Here is a 19,772-nt window from a genome sequence, read left to right as displayed (position 1 = left end):
GCAGAGCCCAGCTCAGTGCTGCCCCAGGGCTCTCTGTGGTGGCCACAGGCTGTGGTGTGACGGGGAGAAGCATCTAGGGCTCGGGAGCCCAGAGACCACAGGACGGGAGACACAACACTGCCAGCATGTAGGTGGGGTAAGACGTTCCCTCGGCTCTGCCTCACCCTCTCGGACCCGCTCCCAGCCCAGCAGGGCCACACGCAGAGGTGAGCCTGCCAAGTGGCTGGGGGTGGGAGCTGGCCAGTAGTTGGGGCAGAAGGTTCCTTTTCTCTGACAGTTAAAGAGTCGGAGGGGTTGCTCCAGCAGAGCAGAGGTGGAGAAGAGCAGGATAGGACTCTAGGGCACCCATTCTGCCCCCGCTCGGACCCCCGCCTCCCACAGACCGGAGGTCGGCCATTCCCAGCAGAGCCAGGGAGGAAGCAGAAGCTGGTTGGTGTGAGCAGCCCCAGCCCTGCCCCAACCTGCCCCACAACCTGTAGGATGGGGCCAGGCCGGCAGATGGGTGGCCAGTGTGTGGCCCCAGGGGAGAGCGCTCTGAGCTACAGCGGCTGGGAGGGAAGTCCTTGTCCTGCGAGCTCCACACTGAGCCCGGATAATCCATCCCTCAGCATCACCAGCCCCCCTCACTCCCCACATCTGCCCCTGCCTTCTCCTGCTGCATAAACTCACACACACACATACACCACGTCCCACAGGAACACCACTGACCCCACAGGTCAGCCCATCTCCAAAGGGGAGGCTCAGACTCACCGTTTTATTGACTTCAGGGTTTGAAATCTGGCCATACAACTAGACACAGTGAAGGGGTGGCAGGGGAGGCCAGGGATGGAAAATCACTCGTGGGCACCTGGAGCACCCCCTTCCTCCCCCTGCCCCCCAGACCACGTGGGAGACCCAGGCACCAGAGCCAGGGCCACCAGGAAGGTGTGGTCTCTGTGGCAATGCGGGGCTGGCTGGGCTTCCCACCGCAGGCAGAAATTGCCTCCCAACTTTTAGTTCCTGCCCCTTTTGAAAAGCGCGTGCCTGGCTGTCCTGCCTTGCTTGTGATCAGGGCCAAGTCATGCAGGGACCAGCTGGGAGGGAGCAGCTTCCTCTGCCTTCAGAGAGGGCTCCCAGGATGCAAGGGTCCCCGTGGGCTCAGGGGCAAGTGGCAGAAGGTGGCAGGGGTCTTGGGAAGGAAGAAGGAATTCACTTTGGGGGCTTGAGTCGAGGTGCAGGAGGAGGAAGATGCAGCATTCCGCCCCCCCCCAGCTACCACCTCAGTGCCCCTTCCCCCTTCCCTCCAGGGGGGACCACATTCGGTTTCCTCTCAAGGTCCAAGGGGCAGGGGGCAAGGACAGGGAAGGGGCCCTGCCAGGAGCCCAGCGTCACTTCCTGCCAGGTAAGGAGGCCCCAGGTCGCTTACATTTCATCTGGGCTCCAGGCTCGGCATCCCCCAGCAGGGCCAGCGAGGAGGGCTCCTTGCCCTCTAGGAAGGCGATCATGTTCTGCTTTTGGCTCCGGAGGGCCAGCTGCAGGGGTGTGCAGCCCACCCCCTCCTGGATGTCCAGCTGGGCACCAGCTTTGACCAGCACTTGCAGGATGGCCATGTTGCCCTTGAGGGTGGCCAGGTGGGCGGGCGTCCAGCCCACCTTGTTGCGGGCATGGACGTCTGCATGGTGCTCCAGGAGATTGACGACACCCAGGAAGGCGCCCCTCTGGATGGCCAGGTGGAGGGGCGTCCAGCCCAACTGCTCGGCAGTACTGGGGTCAGTGCTAACTCCACAGCCTCCTCCCCATGGCAGGTGGTGAGGTGCAGGGGCGTCCACTTCATGCCTCCAGGAGCCCCCAAGTCTGCACGGCTCTCCGCCAGCAGGTGGATGACCTCCAAGTGGCCCGTGTAGGCCGCGAGATGTAGGGGGTCCAGCCCTGCTGGGTCGGCAGCTCGAGGCTGGCCCCGTACGTGAGCAGCATCTTGCAGATCAGGCACTTTCCCCTGGCGGCTGCCGTGTGCAGTGGGCTGTAGCCACTCTGGTCAAGGGCATCGGGAGCCGCCCCGCTCTTCAACGCGTGTTGGATGGCCCTCACTTTGCCTCGCTCCACCACCAGGCACAGAGGCATCCTCAGGTTTCTCTGCTGAGCATCCAACTCAGCCCCCTGGCCCGTCAGCAGCTTGACCAGGCTGACGTGGCCAAAGTAGGCAGCCACGTGCAGAGGGGTCTTGCCGTCGGCCTCATGAAGGTTGGGGTCAGCTTGGCGGGAGACCAGAAGCCATACCACATTCTCAAAGTTGTTCTGTGCAGCCAGGTGGAGCAGGGTCCACCCCTCGTGCTTCCGGGCATCCGTGTGGGCCCCGTGCTCCAGGATCAGGCGGGCGGGGAGGTCATCCCCGTTCTGGGCTGCGAAGTGCAGTGGGACCCAGCCGTCCTCGTCTGCCAGGTTGGTGTCCGCCCCGTGCCCCAGGAGCAGGGCGCAGAGGTCAGGCTGCTGGTCCTGGGCGGCGATGAGGGGCAGCGTGTAGCCGCAGGCGGTCTGGCAGGCCACATCGACCTCGAGGGCCAGCAGCAGCCTCACCGGCTCCACGCTGCCCTGCACCACCAGGAAGTGGAGGGGCGTGACTTGGTTCTCATAGATGCGCAGCTCCTTGTCGCTCGGGACTGGGGTCTCGCTGTCCAAGAGCTGCAGGACCCCCTTCAAGTAGTCCCCCGAGTCTGCTGGGAGGGAGATGGGGTTGGAAAAAGGACCTCTGACCTGTCCACAGGTCATCTCGTCCGGCCCCCTGCCTCCTGGAAGTGCCATCCAGGAACAGAGACTCTGGGAGGGAGGGCAGTCTTTCCTGCTATCAGAGATCTCTGCACAGCCTCCCTTGTCCTGGAGAAAGGACTCCGGCAGCCACTCCTGTGAGGATGGGGCGGAAAGAGGCCTGGGAGTAAACCCTGACTGCACCCTTCGCACTGCTGGACCTTCGCCAATTCCCTGCCCTCCTTGAGCCTCCAGATCCTGATCCATAAAGGGGCCACAAACAATGCCCACTTCATCTACTGTTGCGAGGACAGTTCAGGTAGGCAAGCGCATTCAGGGGAGTGCTTGCCACAAAGGAAGTCAATGCCAGCCGAATACAGGCTCCATGATCTGAACTTCAGCCACTAAGGCTTCCTCCTGTTCTACCCAGAGTATATCCTGAGTAAAAGCAACAATTTCCAAAACAAACTGCAACAACAAAAATCCCTGCCCAGGCCAACCCTCCCCGCCTCCCCCCCAGATTCTGATTTAATCGTCTAGGTGGCCTAGGCATCACGGCAGCTTTCATCCCCCAAGTCAAAACGCAGCCAGGCTTGCAAGCCAACGCTCCACAACCCCCCCAGCCCAGCCCCACCCCTGAGCCAGGAAAGGAGGAGTCTGGCCTACTAAGAACACAAGCCTGAAGGGGGAAGCAGAGCCTCTCCCCCGAGGGCATGTGCATTTCTGGAACCTGGGGCCAGTGTCGGGAAAGGGACCCACTAACTCCTGATTTGGGACAAGCTGGGCAGAGGGTTGGGGTGGGGGGGTGAGGGGGCAAGGGCGAGGGGGAAAGGGTGTGGTTGGATTCCACTTTCTCCTCCCTGTGAATTCCCTGGTTCTAGCTGTGGCTCTGTGGACTCAGCCAAGAGCTCTTGGCTGACCTTGTCGCTGACCTGGGTAGAGGGAATCAGAAGACAAGGGGGCAGATTAGACCAGTGGGGCAGTTCTGGTCTGTACCGTCCTCCACTCCTCCCCTCTCTCCGGCACCTGTCCTAGGAAGCCCCTCCCATGCCATTCGGACCACCTGCTGTGTCTGCAGGAAAGTCCTGAGCAGGGGAGACCCTGCTGGAAAGAGGTGGTCTAGGGCCTTGACTGCCCCTCGGACCACGTGGAGGGCAGGGTGGCTGGCCCTGTGGTTCGGCCAGGAGCCCCCTGCTAGCCCACGGCTGGTTCCCATGTTAGGGGGTGAGGACACTGATGCCTGCAGGCAGGACTCTGATAGGCTGCCTGGTGTGGCCAGCAGTGTGGGCTGGGCTGGCTCTCAGTCCCCATCTGCTCCCTCAGCCAGTGGGGGGGCCTTGCGAAGGACACGCCCATGCATCATGCATGCATCCCCCCACCCAGGGACTTATCGGAGGCACCCCCCCTCCCCAGCACTCACCTCCCGAGGCCGGTGCAGAGACAGCTTGCAGGACACCTTCCCGGCCAGAGCCTCACTGTCTGGGTCTGCCACGGGACTCTGAGCAGGGATAGCCGCATGTCTGTCTCGACTGTGATGTCTGCTCCATGAAGGAGAGACACAAAAAGAGAAGCAACAGGCTGGCCAGCAGTCCGTTCCCCATTTTAGATACCTGAACATTCCCCGTGTCCCCCACACCCCAAAATCCATTCCCAGACTCAGATATATCCATACATGTGCGTCAGGAGGGAGGAAAGCTGGATCCCGGCCGGCCGTGGCTCAGTGGGCCCACATTCAGCAGGTCCCTGGTCCTCTGATGGTCAGTCCTTTTCCATAAATGAGGGGGCAGGACTAGATGGGTGATCTCTGAGTGCTCACAGTTACACACGTGTGCGTTTCCACAGTGGCTAAAGGGGTCCATCCATGCCTGTGATCTCACAGTCTGGGAACATGTTACAAATGAGGCTGCTGTGGCCCCGGACGGAACCGGCGAACTCAGAAGCAGGAGAGCCAGGCCCCAACCCTTCAGTATGGGTTTTCGGCTCGGCCTCCCGCGGGGATGCAGAGAGGAGCCTCAGTCCTCACTGCCCCCTCCCCCGCTGTCCTCCTCCAGCACTCTGACGCACGCAGACCCTGCCCCAGCACCACAGGGAGCGCTCAGGAGTGGCCCAGGCCCCAGCCACCTCCTCCCCTGCCCCCTGGAACCTCGGCCCAGGCTCCCACACGCTCCAGCCCCGCCCCGCTCCCCAGGCCCTTGGGCAGGGCAGGCCTGACAAGAACCTGGAAAGCAGGGCCTCTTCTTGGGGTCCTGATCCCAACAGCGCCTCATCAGGTTCACCATCTGCTGGGCCTTGCCTGGCCACTCGTCCGAGACAGGCTGCAGGGAGGGCCGCATGCCTGCGGCCACTCGGGCAACAATAGTCACCATGTTGAAGCCTGTGAGGGGAGGTCCAGGCTGTGTGCATGCTGGGAGGCAGGGCCAGAGCAGTGGGCTGGGCAGGGTGGTGGGCGGCTCTGAGGATCCCCACAGGGGTGCACACAGCAGGGGCCACATGAATGCATGGTGAATAAACGGCTAGGTTACAGGCTGAGATTCCAGCAGGGGAGGGATGAAGGAGGGTGGGGACGGGAATCCTTAAAGCGTATGCTACTCCCCAACCCAAAGCCGCCACTTATCCTGTCCCTGCAAGCCCTCAGCCTCTCACAGGGCCTTCCAGGACCCCACCCGAGGCTGCCACCACCATCTGCTACCTGAATACGGTTTCTTCTGAGTGAGGAGCTCCCAGATGACGATGCCGAAGCTGCAGACGGGACAAAGTGCTCCCTGAGTCACTTTCTCGGATACCCATCGTCACCCCACCCGGGAGGCCCCATGGACCACACCCTCCCAGGCAGAGCCTCTCCAGCCAGAGTGCCCCTCCATCCTTCCCCCTCCCTGTCCTGGCGTGCCCTTGGGCCTCGGGGGGTCAGGCAGGGTGGTGATAAGCAGCATCCCTCCCACCCCCGGGAATGTGGCACGGAGCCCAGCCACCTCTCACCTGTACATGTCGTACTTGGGCCCTGGGGCCTTGTTACTTTCCAAGAACATCTCAGGGGGGATGTAGCTGAGGGTGCCCCGCAGAGCTGACCTGTCAATGTACTGCATCCGGGTTGACTGTTCCATCCACTTGGACAGGCCGAAATCTGAAATCTGGGAGGAAGCCACAGGCCAGGATAAGGGAGCAATAGTCCTGTCTCCAGAAAACTGCCTTGATCCCTCAGAGTCCTGCAGCCTACCTTTTCTGGGACAGTGTAGTGGTTAAGAGCCCGGGCCTCTCCCATCTCTGCCACATGCGACCTGCATGACCTCAGACATGTTACTGAACTCCTCAGACCCTCAACTTCCTCATCTATAAACTGGAAATAATATGAACACTTAGCTCATAGTGCTTTTCTGAGCATGAAATGGGCAAATATGCAAAAAACATCTAGAACTGCTCCTGGCACATAGTAAGTACTTAGGAGGTGTTGCCGTTATCCAGAGGGGCTGTGGATAAAGTCTCATCCTGATCTTCTCCATTTTGGCTGCTTCTTCAATGAGGCAATCCACATCGTAGCTGCAGAGATGTGGGGCATTGAGGGATGGAAGGAGATGACCCGTTAATTCCAAGAGCAACTAGCAGGACAACAAACGAGGCTTAGTGCCAGGCTCTGGAGACCCAGAGAAACCTCGGGGCCTTGCAAGGTAGTGCAGGAGGAAGGAGAGTCCTAGAAGGAGGCCCAGCAAGATGCAGAGAATGGGGCCGGGATGGCCGGCAGCGACGGGGACAGGAAGGGAAGGAGTTTGCAAGCTCAGGACCAAGTCCATTCTACAGAGGCGGCCACAAAAAGCCTCCCATTTGTTCTGCCACTTGCTCATATGTTTGTCTCCCCCAGTAGATCACAAACCCCTGGAGGACCAACATCATGCCTCATTCTTCTGTTTTAAAGGCTCATCTATGGCCATTTGGGTTATGAAAGTAATACAGATCCTTGTAGGAAATCAAGGGAATACGGGGAGCTATAAAGAAGGAAATTAAACCATCAGCAATCCAATCTTCCAGAGCTGGCCTCTGTTCATGTTTTAGTATGTTCTTTTACACATACACGTGCATCTCTCTCCTTTGCTCTCTCGGTTTCGCTCCTTCCTCCCCTGCCCCCCTCTGCCTTCCTATCACACGGTGTGGGCTGCTTTGCGATCTGCTTTTCCAGTTAAGAGTGGCATGGGGCGTCCTCACATGCTTTTCTCCCGAAGCAAGGTCTGCAATGGCTGCACCGTACTCCGTTTTATGGGTGGACTGCAGTTATTCCTCTTGCCGCCCCCCCCCCCCCCCCGCCACCCAGCGCATTACCACGCTGGGCACAATACATCTTTGTTGAAGGGAACAGAAGTCAAGACTTAAGGGAAGGCCTTACAGAATAAGCATTTGCCGACTCTCTCCCCGCTGGCTAGTTTCGCTGTGCCCACAGAACAGTAGATATGCAAATTGTTGAGATTGTTTGGGGATTGTGGGGATGAGGATTAAGGAGAAACGACATTTTTAAAAGCACAGCATTTGCAAAGCTGCGTGGGCACTGCAGTGGGAAGCTGCCGGAATGCGTGCAGGGCGGCCCCGAGAAGTCAGCCAGGGGCTGCTGACCTCCAGGAAAAAAACACCTGATCTCCTTCACATCCAGACAGGGTGGCTCCTGGCTCCCCCTGCTCTCACCTCTACCTCTGCACTGTTCCAGAGACCTCCCCTCCACCTCTGCGGTACCTCTTATCTGTCTCCTCTTGTCCTTTCCAATTCCCAGGAGCTGGGATACCTGTCGTGGAGGGGCAAAGCCAGGGATCTGCCCTGATTTCAAATCCCAGTTTTACCACTTATGTTCTGCATGACCCTGGGCAAGTAAACTCGCTGGGCCTCAGTTTCTTCACTGTAAAATGGGAACTCCAGTAGCTTGCCCCGGACACCCAGACTTCTTGCCCCCGTGCGCTATGCCTGCAGCTCATCCCCCACCAGCCCCCATCATCGGGTGTCTGGTCTCGAAGCTTCTCTGAGCAGCGGTTGCTAACGTGTGCAAAGACCCCTGCATGGGGCTACAGCCTATGCAGAGTTTTCAGGTCTCGGTTTATCAGCCAGCCCAGGGCCGGCCCTTGCCTTCTCGCTCGGCACCACCTCTTACAACCTCAGACCTGTCGTGGTCCTGGACATGGCGCATCTGAAGCAGAACTCTGGGTTCTCCCCCGCCGCACCTGCTCCTCCCTCTGCCTTCCTCTCAGTGAATGGGGCCTCCCTCCTCCCTGTGCTCGAAGATCCGATGTCCTTGGTTCCTCTTCCTCTCCTTCCCACGACCAGTCCCTCAGTGCATTCTGTCAGCTCTACCCTCAAAATAGAGCAACAATTTGACCACTTCTCACCACCTCTACCCAGGGCTATCTTGACCCAAGCCTCCTAATTGGTTTCCCTGCTTCTCTCTTCCCCTCCGCCATCCATTCTCAATCCAGCAGCCAGAGTGATACTCGTAAAATGTCAGTCAGAGTATGTCATTGCTCTGCTCAAGACCCTCCACTGGCTTTCTTCTCATTCACAGTAAAAGCCAAAGTTCTCACAGTGGTCTACAAAGCTCTCCATGATCTTTCCCCTGGGCATAGCTTGTGACCCTCCCCAACTCTGCTCCTGCCATAAGGGCCTCTTGCTGGTCCTCCACCATGTCAAGCACATTCCCACCTCAGGACCTTTGCACTTGCTGTTCCCTCTGCTCTAAGACAGCCACATGGCTTGCTACTTGTTTGTTTCAAATCTCTATTCAAATTGTGACTAGTGATTTCAAGTCTTTATTAAATAGCAGCCTTACCCCAACTCTGGCAGTCCTTGTCTCCCCACCCCCATACACAGAGAGCAGACAAGTTAATATTTCTAGATCAACTATTTTCTTGGAAGATCAGATTATTCAACACTCTTTAGGTATTTTCATCAGGAAAATGTCAGGTGGTTTAAGTGCTATAGATAAAAATGATTTATTTATATATTATTTACTAACTTATTTTCTGTCTTCCTCTAGATTCCTTCCTTCCTTAGACTATAAAGTCCATGAGGTAGGGACTTTGTTTTGCTTACTTAGTGCTTACGATGAATGAATGTCATCCATGTCCTGGCTGCAGTTACGAACTCTAATAAATGACTCACAAATTTTCATATTGTTAGCTCAGACCTTCACTATTGTTAAATGGCTGTTTAAAAGGCACCTTACACTCAACCTGTACAAAACTGAGCTCTTCTTCTTCTCCCAACCTGTGCCTCCTTTCATGTTCCCTTTATTAATTGTCAACAACATCATTCAACAGACACCAACTACGTGCCGGGCTCCGGATAGAGCCGTGAATGGGCACAGACTCATCTCTCGTGGAATAGACATTCTAGTGAGCCTTTGTTCCTCTGGGCAAGCCAGCCATCATATTAACCTTGACACTCCTCTTCCTCATCGTCCCCCCCACAGACAACCCAGCACCAAGTCAAGGGGATGTTTACTTCCTAAATACTGTATAATCCATTCCTCTCTCTCTATCACTACATGCCAGGCTGGACTGCGATCATCTCTTGCCTGAACAATGACAACCCCTAACTGGACCAGAAGCCACTCTACCCTTTCAATCCATCTTCCATCCTGCAGATTCGATCAACTCCTTTTTGTCATGCACCCCCCAACCTGGCTGCAAACTCTTCAGTGGCTTTCCACGGCTCCCTCTCTCTCAACTCCAACAGCCTTCCCCCACCCCATTCACTTACGATGCCCCTCCTGCCACAGGCCCTTTGCACTTTCTGATGCCTCTGACGAGAGGCTCTGCCCCCCAGGCTGTAAGCTCCAGGAGAACAAGGCTATATCTGTTACACTCACCCTCATATCTCAGGGTCCAGCACAGCGCCCAACACCTGGCATTCGTCAAGTGAAGAAATGAATGAAGAGGTGTAACGAGTATCCAGTGAAAACACATAAAGCTCCTAGTATAGTTACTCCACACTCAGAAGGCATTAACCATCATTAAATCCCTCGGCCCCTTTCCCTCAGAGGGTTCCCAGAACTTGGGAAGGGAAAGTCATTGTCAATGTCATCTGTTTTCTTTTGTCCTTCACTTCAAAGTCTAAATGATGTGGATAAACTGTAGAAAAACCTGACTATACTCCCAAGCTAGCATGAGGGTGTTGAAGGGGGAAGAGGGTCAAGCTGTGGACTGTCTCACTTTGCCCGCATTCACGGAGCAGGTGGAGGCCCAGCAATTAGAGAAGGGGCTGTCTCGAGTGTGTGGGACCTGAGGCTGTCTTGGGGGCTTGCATGGTGACCAAAGAGAACACGACATCTACATAAGATGCCAATAGGAGATGCCCCTCGCCAGGAACCTTGAGAAGAGGACACAATTCTCACACTCAGACTTCACGTCCTAAGGGTCTCCTTCATGGCTGCACAGGGAGTAAGCGTGCGGCCACTCCAAGCAAATCTGGTGGGAAGGAGACTGGAGCCCATCTCAACGGGAAGGCAGAGATGGGGACACACAGTGAGAAAGAGGCAGCCAGGAGAAAAAGGAGGCATGCCCAGGAGTGGCCGCACCGCACCTGATGGGTGGGGGAGGAGCCAGAAACAAAAGCAGGGACAGAGCCAAGCATCCCCAGCTTGACTGGCCAGTGGGACCTATGTGAGAGCCGGCAAGTGGCCCGGACAGGCTCTCAGGCCAGGAGGCTGGGCAGTCTCCAGTCCCCCGCCTCCCCCAGCCTGCACTGGCCGGGCAGGGGCCACGCCGACGGCCACAGGAAGGGAGAGCGAGTGTGCGCTTCTCCACGGGTCAGGGAGCATCGGCTGGGCCAAGTGCCAAAGACTCTCAGCAAGCCCAGCCCTGCCTGCCCTGAGAACTTGGGGCGGATCCAGGCATGGCAGAGGGCCATCAGGAGCACTCATCACCACCCTGACCCCCAGGAGGAAGGAGGCCCACCAGTCGGGGAGGTCAGATGCGACAAAGGTGTCTTTGGAGGGTAGTTCTCGCTCCCCTTTGCCCTCCGTGGATTCCACAGACGGGTAGAGCGGCCCAACTGCGTTGCAGGTAGGGAGACAAATGGCCATTGCTGGGCCTGGGTCAGGCCCCCCAGCCCCCCCTGGGGAGCTCCCCGGGGCCTCAGGCCGTCCCCTCTGCGCGCTGCGGGCGGCGCGGGCAGGTACCTGGCGGCCTCCGACTGGAGGCGGGGGGGCCCTTGACGGCGCACTCGGTCCTCCAGCGCTTGGGCCGCACCCGAACACCTGGCCGAAGCCGCCGTTGGCCCCCCGGCGCCAGTCGCCCTCGAAGTCGTCGCGGGTGAAGACGGCGAGGCTGCCCAGCCTCTGTTCCAGGCCCGCGGCCATGCGATCAGCGGCCGCCCGGTCCCTCCGGGCCCCGCGCACTCGGTCCGCACCCGGCACCGGGCTGCAGGCGAGGCTCCAGGCTGGCGGGCGTCCTGCCTTCCTGCCCCTGCGGCCCCGGAGGTGGGGATGGGGAGGCACCGGCACTCCCCGCTTCCGCCCCGGGCGGGGACACCCAAACGGGAGTCCTGGGGCCCCAGCAGCGATGGGCCCTGGCGGGCCTGGGAAGAGGGTCCTTCCCCCGCCTCGAGGCACCGCCCCCAGAGCCCCTCTGCACCCCAGCACCCTTCCTCAGTCTCAGCCGTCCGTTTGTACCCCCGCGGTCACCCTCGGGCGAGGGGAGGTGCCTAGAGAGGAAGGTGTCCTGAAGGGGAAGCCGGAGAAGGGGGCCCCCCTTGATTTCCACCCAGCCCTAAGTGGAAGTTGATTTATTTATTCTTGCTCACATGTACCAAGGGTTTCTGAAGGGGTGAGGACTGTGCTAGGGGTCTCTGCCAATGGGTGTGGGGGCCTGGAGCCCACCCCTCCACCTCCACTGCAAGAATGGAGTCAAAAAGTTGCAGTGGAGGGCGCCTGGGTGGCTCAGTTGGTTAAGCGACTGCCTTCGGCTCAGGTCATGATCCTGGAGTCCCAGGATCGAGTCCCGCATCGGGCTCCCTGCTCGGCAGGGAGTCTGCTTCTCCCTCTGACCCTCCCCCCTCTCATGTGCTCTCTCTCATTCTCTCTCTCAAATAAATAAATAAAATCTTTAAAAAAATTTTTTTTCTTCAAAAAAAAAAAAAAGTTGCAGTGGGGATTTTCGGGTCTGCATCTTTTGGCCTAACTGGTTTAATGTTGCCTTTTATTGTTGGGGTTTTTGTTTTGTCTCTTTGTCAACCGGTCTTGGTGTGCTGAAGGTCACCAAGAAGGGGTCAGCGGGAACAGTGGGGTGAGAGGTTGGGTGCCTGTCTGCGGGGAGCTCCCCTTCCTGGCATTGCTCTCTGTCCCACTCTCAGAGGGACTGGCACCTGATCTGGGGTTGGCCATGGGGGAGGTGGACTCCTTGGCCCAGTTACTGGGGTGGCTTGTTGCCAGGGTCCAGGGATGAGGCTCAGGGAACAGCAAGACTGTGACCATGGCCCCATCCTTGAGACGGGATCAGCGCAGAGCAGTGTCTGGGCCGTGGAGGAATCTGGCCCAAGGGCTCAGTGCAGAGACTTGGGGCAGGAGGGGAGAAGATGCACCTGCAGAGGATTGAATAGGCAGGTGTCCTCAGGTGCATTCTAGGGCAGGTGCTGCTGGAGGAACTGTCACCAGACAGGGCCGGATAGGTCACTTCTGACCTGCAGCTGGGCAGGTGGACTGCAGTCCACAGGGTACCCCCAGAGTGACCATCCCCAAGTTCAAGGAGCCCACCTAGCATGGGAGGAAATGCCTTACCTCTGGCCCAAACCTGTAGAACCTCTCACCATGACCACTATGAGACTCTTAGGGAATCGTGGGGGTGTGATGGGTGAGTAGAGACCCCAGGGGGAAGCTGGAGAACTCATTCTTTCCATAACAGTTTCTGTGCACCCCAGGATGAATTCTGGTAAGCAGGGTAAGGACTGAAGGTGGGCCCAGGGACAGCTGTCAAAGGGACCCTTGACAGCCACTACTGAGCATTAACTTTGTTCCAGCATCACTATGGACTTTGCCTACTATCCGTACTTTACAAATACGATCTTGTTTAAACCCACAACAACCATTATGAGAGCAGCATCTTCCTGTTTACAGGTGAGGGGACTATACTTGAAGACAGTAAATAGTCAACGGCCACATAGCTAGTAAGTGGTGGTTGAGATTCAGAGCCAGGTCTGTTAGGTTCCGATGGAAAATTGTTGGGCACAGGAGGAGTAGGTGGGTGGCCCTTTAAGACTATAGGGGGAAACAGGGGAATAGAATCGCACTTCCTGGAAGAGAATAGATGGGATGGAACCTGCACCCTGAGTAGGATATGGACCCCAAAGTCGTTGTCACAGGGAGACCCATGGCTTGCTTTGGCTGGAGCAGGGCAGGGCATGGCAGAACTGATGGTCCCTTGGGCAGCTCTGCTTACCCCTGACAAGTCTCAGACTCTTCCACCTGGAAGCTTGGAGGATGATGGAGGACATGATTGTCAGGGAGGTCGGGAGCTCCAATGGGTGGGTGAGAATGGAGATTGGAAGGTGAACAGCCCGCTGGTCTTGAGACTGTTTGCCTCAGGCCCAGATTTCTGCCCTTCAACACCATCTTCGGAGGCCCCTGGAGGAAGCACCAGGGTCAAATGGCCTGAATCCGTTGAGGAAATTCCCCTGGCCTGGTGAAAGCAAGAAACCAGAGCCTCCTGGCATCTGCAGAGACCATGACAGGAATGCTGAAGCATCACCCTTGTAGGAGGAGACACCCAGGGCTCAAGGCAGGCTGCCAGGATCCCAGATAGAACTCCTCTGTGAGTTTTGTTCAGGGGTGGAAGTCAGGGACATGTAGGCGCAGGTGTGTTATGGCTGACCAACTGCTGAAACAGCCAAGCAGTGGGTTCAAGCACTCTTGAGACTTCTGAAGAATCTGGCCAAATAAATATGTGCACATATTCATAGCAACTGGAGTCATTAGACTGGCTTGGGCTGCTCCCTTTATCTCACTCCTGGAGGCCAGGACGAAAGCCTAGCCGTGGGTGGATAAGCCCTGGGAGTAACGTCAGAGAAGCAAAGAACTCCTAGGTTCCTCATCAAGTGGGTTGAGGCTCAGGGATTTGGGAAGGAGCAAAGTAGACCTGGGAGCTACTGATTTTTTTCTGGGGGTCTGAGCGCAGAAGTTCCTGGGGCCGGCCTGGCTGGCAAGTCTGCAGCCAGTGAGTGGGGAGGACACAGCTGGAGAGGAAGACTTCGCCTTCAGCTGCCTGTTCCTACCCATGAAGGGATGAATGAGGTGGGTACAGTCTGACCATGACACAAACCCACCGGAAGGGGCAAGAAGTATGTTCTAGCCATAGGAATTTTGCCTCCAGATGCTGAGTCCCTCCTGTTGATTTCTATCACTGTATTTTATTTTGGCAGATGGGGGATGGAAATTTTCTGGACTTGGATTTCTGCACATTGATTTTATATCCCAGACTTGGAATTATTATATGAAGTGTGTGTGTGTGTGTGTGTGTGTGTGTGTGTCTGGGGAGACTAAAATTTTCAGCCTGCCACCCCCAGACCAGGGAGCAGATAGAGCAGTTCTGCAACACTCTGGACGATGCTGAAATCCAACATGAGCCTTTCCCCAAACTGGAATGGCAAGCTCTCTGCATGGTTCCCCAGTCTGTCCCCATTCTCCACCCTGCAAACATGTCACGGGACAGCTGGACAAGCTCCAGCAGGCTCCAAACTCCACTACCCTGTGTACCGAGGTGAGGGCCAGGTCGATCAAGATGAAGGAATGTGTACAGGGAACCAGAACATCTGCCCCAGGAGCAAGGCTGTCCCAGAGAGGAAGGGTTGGGATGCAGCAGGAGGAGCAGGGCTTAAATGCAAGAGCCTATGAGTCAGTGAGACCTGCCTTCAAACCCGGGCTTTTCCCCCACCACTTACCAGCCACTGGGCCTTGGTCAACATTACCAAATCTCTGCGTTTCTCCATCTGTAAAATGGGATGGTAATATAATACCCACTTCAAAAGGTTGCTGTAAGGATTAACCTTTAAAAATACACTTAAACCCACACCTTTAGGCAAAAACAAAACAAACAAAATAAACAAAAACAAAAGAACCAACCCAAACTTCGCACATTATCCAAAAATTAATACAAAATGAATCGTGGACTTACTTACATATAAAATGTAACAGTATAACACCTTCAGAAAAAAAAAAAAGATGAAAATCTTCTGGACCTAGGGCTAGGCAGAAAGTTCTTAGGCTGAACACCAAAAGTGCCATCCATGAAGGAAATGTGGATAAATTGGATTTTTTTTTAAGATTTATTTATTTGACAGAGAGAAAGACAACGAGAGAGGGAACACAAGCAGGGGGAGTGGGAGAGGGAGAAGCAGGATTCCCTCCCGCCTAGCAGGGAACCCAATGCGGGGCCCGATCCCAGGACCCTGGGATCATGACCTGAGCCGAAGGCAGACGCTTAGCCGACTGAGCCACCCAGGCGCCCCAGTTGGAGTTTTTTCTTTTCTTTTTAAGATTTTATTTACTTATTTAACAGAGAGAGAGAGATAGAGACAACGAGAGAGGGAACACAAGCAGGGGGAGTGGGAGAGGGAGAAGCAGGCTTCCTGCTGAGCAGGGAGTCCGATGTGGGGCGCATCCCAGGACCCTGGGATCATGATCTGAGCCGAAGGCAGACGCTTAACGACTGAGCCACCCAGGCGCCCCAGTTGGAGTTTTTTCAACATTAAAAACTTTCCCTATGAAAGATGCCGTGAAGAGGATGAAAAGTCAGGGTATGGATGGAGAGAATATTTACAAACCAGACATTTGACAAAGTAGTCATTTTCCCCCATACCTCGATTTTAGAGTGATAATCCCTGTAATCCAAGGGCTGGGGTTTGGAGAACCTCTGCCCTCAGCGGATGTTTCTCTAATTCCTGATGCCAGGGGCGTGGATCAGGGACCGAGACCATATTAGGGCCAGGAGGAGTGTTCTGCTGTGTCTGATTTTTTTTTTCACCCTGATGATGCTCTGCTATAATTATAATAGAAATGTTGAGGAGATTTATCTAGTTCACTCAAAGGCATTTTATACTATCTAGCACAGTGCTTGGCACATAGTAGGTGCTTGATAAATATTTATTGAATGAATGAGGAGCTTCTCAGGATCAAGACGCCATTTAAATGACCTTGGCCGAGGAGCAGCTTAATGGAAGGCCAGGCTCTGGGCTCCCCACCCCGTCTGAGGGTGGACAGCAGTAGGGGCCCTGGCCTGTGCCCGCCACTGCCCCACACCTCCGGTAATGTGTGGCGCCAGATCGGCTGCGAAGGTAATCCTTTGCAGTGGGGAGACTTAAGCTGTTATCTAACTGACCGATGATGGATTAGCGGGGCTTTCAGATAAAACCTTAAAGGGGTTAGGGTTTTGCTTTCCCCTTCACGCTCGGGGAGCGAGTGAGGACTGGCCACCTCCCTGTGCAGCCTGGCCAGAAAGTTAACAAGAGGAGAGACAGGGCTGGGCAGTGGGCAGCAAGGTTCAGGGCAAAGGCCAGATTTGGGGCCTGCTTCAGCCATGATTTCCTTGGGAAATTCTGGACAAGACGTGGGGTCTCTGAGCTTCTCTTTCATGGCCTCAGATGGGAAATAATGGCTGCCCAAAAGGGGCGTCATAGGCATGAAGTGAGAGCAGAGGCCTGAAAGCCCTTGTGAGGGGGTTAGAACTACTTCCCTGTGGGAGGGGACAGAAGGGACAGACCGCAGGCCAAAGGTGTTGCTGGAAACCCCAGGACTATGTGGGCGGGACCTTGAATGAGGCCTTTCGTCCAGATTTGTATACACCTCATTCTCTTTGGCTTGTCCACAAAACTTCTCACAGCAATCTTCCAGGTCGTCCAACTAGAATCTAAATTCTAGTCGTAGAGGCAAAGAACATGAAGACACAGGAAACAATTCCGCAGGAATGAAGTATTTAAAAGTGCAGACCGAGAGAAAGGCGGGCGGCGTGGGCTGCGCCCAGTAGGGCGGTTCCGTGCCTGGAGGGACCCCGTGCAATCCTGGGCCAGCCGCTTGGTCCCTAAGCGTTCTCATCAGTAAAGGGAGAATCATATGAGCACTCACGTTGTTCGGCAGGATCTGAAACCTAGTGAGTACTTAATAAAAAGCACCTGCCATTTTTATGATGTCGGAGCTTTGAGGATGGGTAGGATTTGAAGAGAGGGAAGAAGGTGTTTTCAGTGAGGAGGGGGCAGAAGCAAGACAATGGGAATGAGCAGAATGTACGCAGACAAATACTGGGGAGCTGGCCCAAGGGAACAGAGTACGTGGCGGGGAGCCACGGTCAACAAGCATGCCTCAGGCTGCGTGAGGTGCTGAGCCCCACTGCGAACCACAGGATCAGCTAGCTGAGGTGGGGCCAGAATATGACCCTAAACCCAGGCCGGCTTTAAGGCTCAGCGAGATCACACCGAATGGACCATGTGTGATTTTACCAATATTATTTTTTTTAAGATTTTATTTATTTATTTGTCAGAGAGAGAGACAGAGAGCACAAGCGGGGGGAGCTGCAGGCAGAGGGAGAAGCAGGCTCCCTGCCGAGCAGGGAGCCCGATGCGGGGCTCAATCCCAGGACCCTGGGATCATGACCTGAGCCGAAGGCAGATGCTTAACCCACTGAACCACCCAGGCACCCCTATCAATATTATTTATAGGAAAAAATACTTTGGGGGTATTAATAGGTATGCATGTTTTAAATTATACTGAAAACCTATGAATCATAGCTCTTATATGCAGTGCAAGGAGTGCTTATAAATCTTACAGTAGTTCATGTAAAATAATTGGAGTGCTTGATCAGCAAAACTTCAGAAAAGTAAAGAAGTGCTATGTTCTTACCATCCCCCACCTATATGCACACCCCCTGATACACCCCCCCCACACGAACACACTCACCAGCAGGGGGGTTTGCCCTTGATCCTGTGGGCAGTTGTGAAGGTGGCTGAAATAGGGTTTAAGAGGATTATTTGGGCTGCATTGTGCAGGGGGCTCAGAAGACAGAGTGGGGACAAGGGACCCAGCAAAGAGGCTATTCCAGCGCACCTTTTTCTGACCCCCTTCCCTCAGAAACTGAGGATGCAGTGTGGAGTTCCCATCGAATGCTCATCTCCATCCCCCGGGCTCTCCCGTGCCTGCCTCCACCCTCACCTCCATTCCCACCGGCCATCCTCACCGGCGCTTCTGCAGGCCAGTCTACACCCCGGGTAACACTTCTCTATCCTCCGCTTTGGGGCAGAGTCACATACCAACCCCTCTGACCCTGACAAGAATCCTCATAAAGAACTCTGGAAAAGAGCACATAAGGATGGCCAGGCCGGGGGTGCCTGTGGAAGCAGCCGGCTCCGTACAGTGACAGCAACCGTAGCTACCGTTTCCCGCGGGCTTGCTGTGTGCCCAGCCCAATGCCGAGAGCCTTCCAGAAACCATCTCCTTCAATCCTGACCCCAAACCTACCCCCACCTTCTATGGATAAGGCGATGGAGGGTCTCGGCAAAACACTCACAGTGTGAAGTTAGAACAGGTGGAGCTGGGCCCTGAGCCCAGGCTTCCAGACCCGGAACGGGCACTCCAGCTTCCAGGCCTTCTGCTTCCCGGAGCCTCCTGTGAGCGCCCGCCCTTCTCTGCACCCTTGGCTCAGAGGTTCTCACGCAGCGGGGACAACTCGGCCTTTGGGAGTCTTGGTTTCCTTATTTGTAAATGATGCGGCGTGGGCTAGACACGTGAATTGTATTTAGCTAGTGAAATCAGATGGATTCCAATAAAGCAGATGTTGGACTTGATGGTCCCTGAGTTATTTTCAGCTTGAACATTCTAGAAACCTTTGTCCTCATTACCCATTTCAGTATTTCTCACTATTTTTGTGGGCCTTTGGTCTGGCCTAAGTCCTCACTGCATGTGAACCCATTTTTAGGTGGAGACTCCTTTGGGCAGATTGAGTGGACCGCAGGTCCATGAGCGTGGGCGGAGCTGCGGCTCGAGGGGAGGGAGGGCCCTCCCACGAGCAGCTGCAGCGCCGGAAGATTAAGAGCGAGAACGGGGGGGGGGGGGGGGGCGGCGGCGGCGCCTGGGTGGCTCAGTCATTGGGCGTCTGCCTTCAACTCAGGTCATGATCCCGGGGTCCTGGGATCGAGCCCCACATCAGGCTCCCTGCACCGCGGGAAGCCTGCTTGTCCTTTTCCCACTCCCCCTGCTTGTGTTCCCTCTCTCGCTGTGTCTCTCTCTGTCAAATAAATAAATAAATAATCTTACAAAAAAAAAGGCGCGAACGGGAAGTTGGAGATAGCCGTGTGACAGGCAGCCACGCTCACACCGAGCAGCGCCTCTCAACCCACCGGCCTCAGCCCAGAACTGGGCGGACCCGAGGCTGGGGTGGCCGGGAGCAGATGGGCAGTCCCTGCTGTTGCTGTTAGCATCCAAGGGCCCCTTCTACCCCTGCCTGAGAAATCCGATCCTGGCCCCAGGCAAAATCTCCCCCTGGGAGAACCCATTCTTCATGTTGCTGTTTTGAATCTGAGATCAAATTAGACATCTCGTTTAAAAAAAAAAAAAAAAAAAGTCATCCAGTTGGTTTCAGATCCCAGAAGCCCAGTCAGGGCAAGGTGGCCACAGGAACACCGGGAGCTGGTTGTCTGGGGAGGGGTGGGGGTGACAGCCAGCTTTTGTTCACGCTCCTTTTCCAGGGCACTCAGGGAGGGGGCCCTGCAGCCCCTGCCGGTATCTTGATGAATGAGCACAGTCCTTGGAATCAACGGGTTTTCCTGATTCTAAACTGAGGACAAACAGCCAATGACAGGGAGCATCTGTGTGGCAAGGGGGCTTGGAGGCCCTTCCTGTGTCAGGGTTCCCAGCCCGCTGCATGCTGGGCCCTGGGCTCACCCAGGGCCTGGTCACACGTTCCCGGCAATCAGCACTGTCACACCACCAGTGAGCGCTGCTCAGAACCCCACCGGGCCCAGGCCATCAGACTTTGATGCCTGGGTAGTAGATGGGCAGGTCTCGGGGGACCCTCGTGTTTGCCACCGGGCACGGGAGAGAGGGAAAG

At 55.9% G+C, this 19,772-nt stretch overlaps 1 protein-coding gene across 1 annotated transcript; it reads right to left on the bottom strand.

Moving 5' to 3' along the window:
* Positions 1 to 1,230: 1,230 nt before the first annotated feature.
* Positions 1,231 to 11,047, bottom strand: ANKK1 (ankyrin repeat and kinase domain containing 1). Its single transcript, XM_035009424.1, is given in 9 exon segments — positions 1,231 to 1,753; positions 1,756 to 1,896; positions 1,899 to 2,730; positions 4,142 to 4,224; positions 4,227 to 4,259; positions 4,940 to 5,095; positions 5,411 to 5,460; positions 5,698 to 5,940; positions 10,938 to 11,047. Coding segments are annotated over 9 exon segments (2,034 nt in total). The 3' UTR covers positions 1,231 to 1,367.
* Positions 11,048 to 19,772: the final 8,725 nt, after the last annotated feature.

Source organism: Mirounga leonina, unplaced genomic scaffold, assembly GCF_011800145.1.
Source record: "Mirounga leonina isolate KUSES-001 unplaced genomic scaffold, KU_Mleo_1.0 Mir_153, whole genome shotgun sequence".
Classification (NCBI taxonomy): Eukaryota; Metazoa; Chordata; class Mammalia; order Carnivora; family Phocidae; genus Mirounga; species Mirounga leonina.
Note: the sequence above shows the minus strand (reverse complement) of the source record. Positions and strands in the feature narration are given on the sequence as shown.